Source organism: Phodopus roborovskii, unplaced genomic scaffold (genome assembly GCF_943737965.1).
Source record: "Phodopus roborovskii unplaced genomic scaffold, PHOROB, whole genome shotgun sequence".
Classification (NCBI taxonomy): domain Eukaryota; kingdom Metazoa; phylum Chordata; class Mammalia; order Rodentia; family Cricetidae; genus Phodopus; species Phodopus roborovskii.
This window is the reverse complement of record NW_026126480.1, coordinates 16,897,620-16,907,728: the sequence shown is the minus strand read 5'-3', so window position 1 is coordinate 16,907,728 and position 10,109 is coordinate 16,897,620. Positions and strand designations below refer to the sequence as shown.

The 10,109-nt window shown below is 38.2% G+C and overlaps 1 protein-coding gene and 1 pseudogene across 1 annotated transcript; both read right to left on the bottom strand.

Annotated features, from left to right (window-relative positions):
• Positions 1-339: 339 nt before the first annotated feature.
• LOC127227614 (olfactory receptor 2AG2-like) lies at positions 340-3,344 on the bottom strand (annotated as a pseudogene).
• A 634-nt stretch (positions 3,345-3,978) lies between these two features.
• On the bottom strand, positions 3,979-4,932 carry LOC127228133 (olfactory receptor 2AG2). The gene has a single exon (XM_051192608.1). It carries the CDS (start codon positions 4,930-4,932, stop codon positions 3,979-3,981), a length of 954 nt encoding a protein of 317 aa, XP_051048565.1.
• Between the last annotated feature and the right edge of the window lie 5,177 nt (positions 4,933-10,109).

Here is a 10,109-nt window from a genome sequence, read left to right as displayed (position 1 = left end):
AAAAAATCCTCTCACATTGATATTTGATTCACACTTGGAAACATATTCTGATACCCACTTATTATAATTACTATTCATTGTCTTTAAATGTCAATTCCAATTTTCCAATGTGAAATTAGTTTAGAGCCTCTCTCTAATGGCATTACCATCTTGACATGAACCTGGTCTTTGTGTCCATGCTTGACAAAGTGCCAGATTCTCGAATACCCCCTGAAACGAATATTAACAGATCATTTACCAATAATTCCTTTCTTCCTCCTCATCCCATACTTTTCTACCAAGAAAAATTTACAAGGGATATTTCTTCACACCAACATTCTGACTTTGTGGAAGCATTGTTTAGAGGTTACTATTAGAACTACCTTGTGTTGATAGCCATTTTCCCAGGACTCTCCTCAAAGCCTCAGTGACCTCCTAATTCGCCAGACTGTAGCTGAGGGGATTCAGAGACACAATTGTGTAGAAATCTGAGTTGATATTGTCTTGTTTGGGGCTGTGAAAGGGACTGGTCAGGACATACATGAAGGAAGAACCCTCATATCATATCCTAACCATAATCAGGTGAGATGAGTATGTGACAAGGGTTTCTCCCTGACCTCATTTGAGTGCATATTGAGCATAGTGAACAGAATTAGTGAGTAGGAGGCCAGGATAGCAGCAAGAGGGAGAATTACCACTGTCACACCCATCAAATAAACCATGAGTTCATATCTGGAGGTGTCTGCACAAGCTAGCTTCAATAAGGTGGATCTCACAGAACAAATGAGTGACCTACTGAGATTTGCAAAAGGAATACTGCATGGTGTAGATGCTATATCCTAGAGCACTAAGAGAAGCCAGGCTCCATAATGTGGCTATTATGAGCCCTCACACTTCGTGACTCATTAAGATATTGTTCAGAGGTTGACAAATAGCCACATATCTATCATAGGTCACAACATAGTAGATGTAAAGAAATATTTTGATGGATTCACACCTTTACTTCTGTAGGGTCCTGCCTGAAATATTAACTAATTATCTATATTAATTTCCTTCCATATAAATTTCTGGCAGTGGTAATGACTGGATTATTTTTTGCCAAAGGTAGAAAAAATGTTGTGCATAGTTTTGTAGTAGCCTGTCAGAAGAAACACCCCCTTGTTCTTTGTCATCTGAACCTCTTCATCTCCAAAAGTAATTCCAGAACAGTTGGTGGTGTCTTGAAACTTCCCTTTTATTTCTGGGAATAAAGACTCTGCTTCTTATTTATGCCACATATAGGGCAATATGGGTTGAGGTATAGCAACACAAGTTCACTGATTTGTTACTCAGATTCTTTAGTTTCTCAGGCTTCAGATACCACTCATTCTCACCTGTACTCCAGATATCTTATACAGGAAGCCACCTTTCAAATTTGGTGACATTTCTGTTATTGTTTTCCCCAGATTAGATCCCAGGTGCTTTAACTCTTGATCATGGATTCCTGGAAAATTGTTAATACTTACTTTTTTGTTCCTTTGAATTTTCTGGATTCTTAAAATCTATTATTACCTTCAAAGTAATAGTAACTCAAAGCAGAGCTATTTACTGTTGTTTGAGGTACCTGGCCTATTCATACCTGTATGACTTTGAAAATGTCACAGCAAAGCCAAGTGAAATCAGTTAAAATTTCAATGTATTCAGCATTGATATGTATGAAAACATACCATTATATTTTCATGACTGAATACTTTAAAAGCCACAGCCTAAAATAAAGTATAACCACAGAGCACTATGTGCTTGTGTACACATACACACATACACACACACACACACACACACACACACGTGCATACAAGCACACACGGGAATGTCATTGCACATGAATTGCTAGTTTGTAAATCCTATTGTTAAAGACCCTGCATACTTTGGTTTTAGAACATAGATAAACCAATCTTGAACTGTTCAGGAATCTCTCTCCCTGCTGATTAGTGGTAGACTGGCAAAGAAAAGTCATTCAAGGTCCTGATGTGCTCTGGATCCTACATGCTACAGTATAGATTAGCCAGGTGAGATATGACCACTGGCGTAATAGTGGCAAGACCATTTATAGGGGTAACCAATTGCTCTTGGTTTGGTATGAGGCTTATTCCACAGTAGACAGTTAATTGCTTGTGCTGTTAGAATGTTAAAATCCAAGCCTGAGGAAACTGCAGGTTCCAAGAAATAAATTATAGATATTGTTTAGCCAAGGGTCATGCCAAGTTGCCTTCTATATATTTATGGTTATACTCATGGGTTTTTGAGGCTCTAAGATTTCATCAGAGAATCTTCTTATTGTAGAGGGTAGTGGTTAGTGTAGAGACTTTAAGTCTTCAAAGTGCTTAGGAATAAACAACTGCAAATGCTCAGCCAAAGAAGAGACATCTGTGTTAAACATCCCATTTCAGGATAAGGAACATCACAGAAGAGAGGGTGAAAACAATGTAAGATGAAGATTGGAAAGAGTGCTGAGAAGATCTGGTCAGATCACAGAATGACTGTTGCACACAAGAACTCACTGCAGCTGTGGTTACCAGCATATCTCTGCACAAGACTGATTCAGTTAAAAATTCCACCTTGTGGAAGAGAGGAGTTTCCTGTAACCTTTTCTAGTAAGAAGTCACTGGTAATTGATGGCTGCTGAGGAAGGTAGAGTCACTAATTTTTGTGAGTGGTAATTAGTATGTTGCCCATGTCTCTGTGGATGATCCCACACCAATGTTCATATAGGCAGCACTAATTAGACTTATGAGGAATGAAATTGGGAAATGGATGTGTTGAGGAAGCAGGAGCAGGATGGATGTGGGGGTTGGTATGACAAAGATACATTTTATGGCTGTATCAAGCTTCAAATACTAGAAAAGATAGGAAATGAATTAATTAATTTTCTCAAAAAATATCTAGAACATTATGCATACAACATATTTCACTAACAAGAAATTGAAATACACTGCCATTTATTCTATTTTCTAGGTTTCAAATATTCTTTAGACAAGGTCTCATTATAAACACTGATTAACCTGGCCTCATGGTCACAGAAATCATATTGCCTCCTTAGGACTGGGATTAAAGATATACACTACTATGCCTGTCCCAATTTATCTTTAACTGATAAAAAGCAATGAAAAGTATGAATATATATTAGGTACCTTATGATATCATGAGACATGCACACATTGTTTAATGTTTCAACCAGATAAACACAACAAGCATAATGGACCCTTACTAATTACTAGATATGTAAAGATATGTTTAAGGGAAAAAAAGAAAAGATATGAGTTTATTTTGTTTTTTGTTTTGATTATACACAGAATAGAAGCATACATTTTCACTTGAATTGCCATCATTTCAGAAAAGTAAGGAAGAAAGAAAGGGGGAAAGAAAGGAAGAAAAAAGGAAGGAAAGAAAAAAGAAAAAATGAAGAAATAAACAGAGAAAGAAAGAAAAGAGCAAAGAAGATTCCTCCCTGCCAAGCAATGACATCTGTCAGGGCATCCATAAAAGCTGATGTTTACAAAGAGGGAAAGTAAAATGGTCCTATATCTTGTGGACATTAGACAATCCTATTGCTGTCAGTATTATGTTTGATTGACATTATTTGATTTAAAATTTTTGTAAACTGCACTCATTCCCTCCTAATAATCTGAGTCATCACCTAAATTTTTTCTATAGTTCTTAGTTTAATATATTGTTAAATCTAAGGGTTCAGGTCCAGTGAGTACTTCCCTTTAGAATTTTTTTTCTAAGCAGTTATTTTAGAAAATAGAGACACAGAAGAGAAACTCTAAAGAGTATGAATTCTATCCTATTAAATGCCTTAAAAGAGAATGTTCAAATAAATATTGAAATGATTGTTACATTGTTAATCGAAAGACACATGTTTTTACTTTACTGCCCAAGTTTCTTCAAGAGTATTACATTCATAGCAGAAATGTCTAAGGAATACAAGAAATTAAGTTAAGAGGAATAATATTGCAACTATCTTGAATGTACAATGTAACAGCAGCAAGTATTTCCCAGGACTCTCTTCAAAGCCCCAGTTACTTCCTTATTTCTCAGGCTGTAGATGAGGGGATTGAGAGCTGGGGTGACAACTGTGTAGAAAACAGAGAGGATATTGTCTCGCTTGTGATTGTGGTAGGAACTGGGTATGAGATACATGACAGTGAGAGCCCCATAGTACATGCCCACAACAGTCATATGTGAAGAGCAGGTAACAAGGGCTTTCTTCCTCCCCTCATTTGAGGGTATATAGAGCACAGTGAACAAAATCCATGCATACGAGAAAAAGATAACAGTAAGAGGGAGAATTAACATTAGCACCCCCACCAAATAAACTACAAGCTCAAAATTAGAGGTGTCTGCGCAGGCTAGCTTTAGCAAGGGAGGCGTCTCACAAAACAGATGTCTGATCTGCCTAGATTTACAGAAAGAATAGTGCATGGTAGTGATGGTAAATCCAAAGGCCATCTGGATTGCTAGAAACCATGATGCAGTGACCATTAGCCAGCAGACTATTGGCCTCATTAAGATTGTGTAATTCAAAGGATGACAAATGGCCACATACCTGTCATAGGCCATGAAGGCCAGAAGGAGGTCCTCTGCACCACCAATTGCCAGTTCTAGAAACATCTGAAGGGCACAACCTCCAAAGGAGATAGTGTTGTCTTTGAGCAGAAAGTCCAAGATAGCCTTGGGAGTGATGACTGATGTCAGGAGGAGGTCCATTAGAGAGAGCTGTCCAAGCAGGAAATACATGGGCACATGGAGCCGGGTATCCATGGTTATGACCAAGAGCAGCAGTCCATTGCTGGTCAGAGCCAATGTATAAAGGGCTGTGATTGTGGCACAGAGCAGTTCAGGAAATCCACTGTCATCCAGAATCCCCACCAAGATGAAGCCACTTCCCAAGGTGGAGTTCCAGAATTCCATTTTGTTGCCTAGAAACAGATTAGTCAATGGAATTTAATTAACACAAATCTAGTTTTTATGTTAGCACCTTGAGACTCCAGTAATAATATGCTACCTTTCTTGTGTTTAAATAACTTTCCTTATTGACATTAAAATACCTGACTTTTGTGTCTTAATAAAACTTCTGAAGATGGGTGTTGAAGTTACTATCAGAAGGCAGGACTCGGCTCTGGAATTTAATCTCATAAAAGCAGAAAACATAGATGTCTGAGTACAGCCATACACAGATATACTGCTACAGGAATATACAGGGTGCGTCACTACAGCATGGCTCATGGGTGGATGGCATCAGCACTCATAGAAAAACTAATAAGGAGCAAACAAAGATATACTAAAACATCACTACACATAAACGTCTTGGTAGAGCACAGTTCACACTTCTATTACTAAGCTCTATGAAATGGCATCTTTTCAAAAACTGTTACACTATTACCACAGTGTAAAGTGGTGTGTATTTACAACAAAGTAGATGAGTATACTAGTGGGACATAAATCTGCCTTTATCTGTTCTAAAATAGAACAAGAGAGCAATTGAAATGACAATGAAACTCAAAGCAACAGCAAATCTGATATTGTACTTTTAAGTGTTTTTTTTGTTTGTTTGTTGTTTTTTTATTTTTTTTGAAGACAGGGTTTCTCAGTGTAGTTCAACCTGTCCCAGAACTCACTTTGTAGATCAGGCTGGCCTCAAATTGACAGAGACACACCTGCTTTTGCCTCCTTAGTGCTGGGATTAGTGACATGAACCATCACAACCTGCCATACTTTAAGTCTTTACATTCTGATTTGGATTTTATGTTGCCATAACATGCTACCTACCAGGTTACACATTTAATTTAATTACAAATAAATTTCTTACCTCAAGTGATGAGAGGTTTAGCTGCCGGACCACCTCTGCTTCTCTTCAGCTGGGTGAAGATGGAGGGTATTCAGTACAAAGAAAGGCAGAAGTAGTTTTTACTGCACCTAATTTGTATTGCTAAGTTGTTTAAGTATGCACAGGAGGAATTCTTATAGTGTCAGGTGTCAAGGCTATTATCCTTCCATTTATCTACAGATGTTCTCTGAAGACATATGTGAAGGCAGCTGGGCAGCTAATATTCTTTACGTAGTGTCCTATGGATAAAGATGTCTTACAGTTTTGACACAGGAGAACGAGTAGAAACTGTTTCTGTTTAACAGGTTGCATGAAAGAAAATATTCTATCTCTATGTCATTTATCCAATTTTCTTGGGTCCAGATGCTCAGATTTGTTTTATTCCTGCTGCCATATGGGAGCAAAGTTCAAAGGTGTATGAAAGAAATTAAAATTGGAAGAGAGGTCCAAAAGGCCACATCTAAGTGTACCCAAGGTCAGAGGTAAGCTGAAGGTTTGTAGAGAAGCAAAATACTTTGCCTTCTGAGCTTGAGGCCCCTCTTATCCCTCTTCTATTGCTGTCTTCAGAGAGAAACCTCCCAGGTGAAATGGCCTCCCCTGGAAACATTAGTCTAGGAAATAGTAAATTAATGAATACTCTTGGGTGTGTTTTATGGCTTGTTTTTCTGAGCTCTCTGTATCTGAATGATCTCTGAGGCCACAGGTTTCTCTCACAATGGATGCAGGAGTCATGAAGAAAACCAGCAAGAAATGAAAGAGAAAATAAAGAACAATAATATACGATATTGTAAAAATTACAAAAATAAGTGATGAACTTGAATGAAAATATCATAATGAAGCCTATCCCTTTATACAATGACAGCTGCTACAATGTAACAGGCAAAAATGTTATGGACAGTGATGGCACATGCCTTTAGTTCCAGACTTCATGGAAGCAGAAACACATGGAAATCTGTGAGTTTGAGGCCATCCTGGTCTACAGAATGAGTTCCAATAAAGCCAGAGCTATACACAGAAACCTGTCCTGAAAAAAACAAATAATTAATAATAATAATAATAAAGAAAAAATAAGAAAATGCTCAATATAGCAAATAAATAAAATTACACTATTTACAGAAATGTACAAAATTGTATATGCATTTGTTTAAATGCACTCTCAGGGAAGAAATGAGAGACTACCATAAGGTGAGAATTTGTTGCATAAAGGCAGGACTTGCTCTCTCCATAGGAACTCCTAAAATTGACAGAGAAAATTGATTGAGCAAGACTTAAGCATAATAATTTAGAAGTAGCAATTTCATATTAGGGCAGAACATCAGGCACAGAGTTGATGTAATATCCTCAAACTCTAATAATTACAGCAGAAAACAAAACTGGAAAATCGTCAGTTTCACAATAGTAAATTCACTAGTTACTTTAATATTTCCCCTATTGACAATGTGGGTAGTAATTTTCTTAAATGTATTATTTTTGTAATCAGTAAGTGGAAACCTTGATTTAATTTTCTTAAAGTTTAAAACAGAAATCGGTGGGCCCTCAAGTGACATGTCTTGGCATTTGTTTGTGTAATGAGGGACTAAAAGAAGACTGAGAAAGAAGGAGGATAAGGAAGGAAATGGATTTTGTTCAAGGGTACCTCCTACTTTCTCTTCTAAGAGGTTCAATGTGGCTGGATTGATGTTGAGGTCTTTGATCCATTTGGACTTGAGTTTTGTACATGGCAACAGACATGGGTCTACCTGCAGTCTTCTACACACACTCATCCAATTGTACCAGCACCATTTGTTGAAGATGCTGTCTTCACACCATTGTATAATTTTAGCTGTTTTGTTGAAATCAGGTGTTCATAGGTGTGTGGGTTAATATCAGGATTTTCAATTCGATTCCATTGGTCTACCTGTCTATTTTTATGCCAATACCAGTCTGTTTTCAGAACTATAGCTCTGTAGTAGAGCTTAAAGTCAGGAATGGTGATGCCTCCTGAAGTTCTTTTATTGTATAGGGTTGTTTTGGCTATCCTGGGTCATTTTTTTGCATATAAAGTTGATTATTATCCTCTCAAGGTCGGTGAAGTATTGTGGTGGGATTTTAATGGGGATTGCATTGAATCTGTGGATTACTTTTGGCAAGATTGCCATTTTTACTATGTTTATCCTACCTATCCAAGAGCATGGGAGATCTTTCCATTTTCTGGTACCTTCTTTAATTTCTTCTTTAGAGCCACAAAGTAGGTCTTTTACTTGTTTGGTAAGCATTACACCAAGATACTTTATGTTGCTTGTGGCTATTGTAAAGGGTGATGTTTCTCTGATTTCTTTCTCTGTCTCTTTGTAGTCTGAAAAAAGTAGGGCTACTGATTTTTTTGAGTTTATCATGTATCCTGCTATTTTTTTGAAGGTGTTTATCAGCTGTAGGAGTTCCCTGGTAGAGTTTATTGGGTCGCATATGTAAACTATCATATCATCTGCAAATAGAGACAGTTTGACTTCTTCCATTCCAATTTGGATCCCCTTGATCTCCTTTTGTTGTCTTATAGCAATAGCTAGGACTTCTAGTACGATATTGAAGATATGAACACCTGATTTTCGACAAAACAGCTAAAATTGTACAATGGGGCAAGGACAGCATCTTCAACAAATGGTGCTAGCACAATTGGATGAGGGTGTGTAGAAGACTGCAGATAGACCCATGTGTGTCGCCATGCACAAAACTCAAGTCCAAATGGATCAAAGACCTCAACATCAATCCAGCCACATTGAACCTCTTAGAAGAGAAAGTAGGAGGTACCCTTGAACAAATTTGTATAGGAGACTGCTTCCTGAACATAACTCCAGGGGCACAGACACTGAGAGCAACAATTAATAAATGGGACCTCTTCAAACTTAGAAGCTTCTGTAAGGCAAAGGACACAGTGGACAAGACCAAACGGCAGCCCACAGACTGGGAAAAGATTTTCACCAATCCTATATCCGACAAAGGGCTGATCTCCAAAATATACAAAGAACTCAAGAAACTAGTCAACAAAACACCAAATAACCCTATGAAAAAAAATGGGGTACAGAACTGAAGAAAGAATTCTCAATAGAGGAAATCAAAAAGGCTGAAAGACACTTTAGAAAATGCTCCACATCCTTAGCTATCAGGGAAATGCAAATCAAAACAACTCTGAGATACCATCTTACTCCTGCCAGAATGGCTAAAATTAGAAACACCAATGATGACTCATGTTGGAGAGGATGTGGAGAAAGGGGAACACTCCTCCACTGCTGGTGGGAGTGCAAACTCATACAGACATTTTGAAGATCAGTATGGTGGTTCCTCAGGAAAATGGGAATTAGTTTACCACAGGACCCGGCAATCACCCTCTTAGGCATATACCCAAAGGGTTCACATCCATGCAACAAAGACATCTGTTCAACTATATTCATAGCAGCACTATTTGTAATAGCAAGGACCTGGAAGCAACCTAGATGCCCCTCAATTGAAGAATGGTTAATGAAGATGTGACACATCTACACAATGGAATACTACTCTGCAGAAAAAAATAATGGTATCTTGAAATTTGCAGGCAAGTAGATGACACTTGATGAAACCATCCTGAATGAGGTAACCCAGTCGCAAAAAGAGGAACACAGTATGTACTCACTCATATATGGATTTTAGACCTAGATCAAAGGATCACCACCCTATATAATTCATACCACCAGATGAACTAAAATACAAGGTGTATTCTAAGAGATTCATATAAAGTCCCTCACAGAACTGGGAAGGGACAAGTCCCCAGAGCTCAGGGGAAGTGGGGGGGGGGCAGCGAATGGAGAGAGAAGTAGGACAAAACGAGGGGGAAGAAAGGAAAACATGTGTGACCAGAAAGATTGAGCCTGGTTAGGAATAGAATACAGGAAAGTGAGAGAGAGAGAGAGAGAGAGAGAGAGAGAGAGAGAGAGAGAGAACATAAAAGAGGGAGCCAATATTGGTTTGAAGATAAAATTGAACACAATGCAAGGTCTAGAGAACTACAAGACTGCAGCCAACTAACAATCTCAGCTTCCGTGGAAAGGCTACCATAAATGCCCTTCCCGGATGGGGAGATCAACAACTAACTTATCCATGGAGCCCTCAACTAATGCCTGTTGGAAACAGGAGCAAACACCCATACATAAACACTGAGTCGAACTAGAACCCAGATGCAGATGGAGAGGACAAGACCATGCAGCAGAAACACATACAGACAGCTTACCTAAACAAGGAGGAGCTAATG

Excerpts from the sequence above, each read along its gene's own strand:
- LOC127228133 (XM_051192608.1), bottom strand. The coding sequence starts at position 4,932 with ATGGAATTCTGGAACTCCACCTTGGGAAGTGGCTTCATCTTGGTGGGG.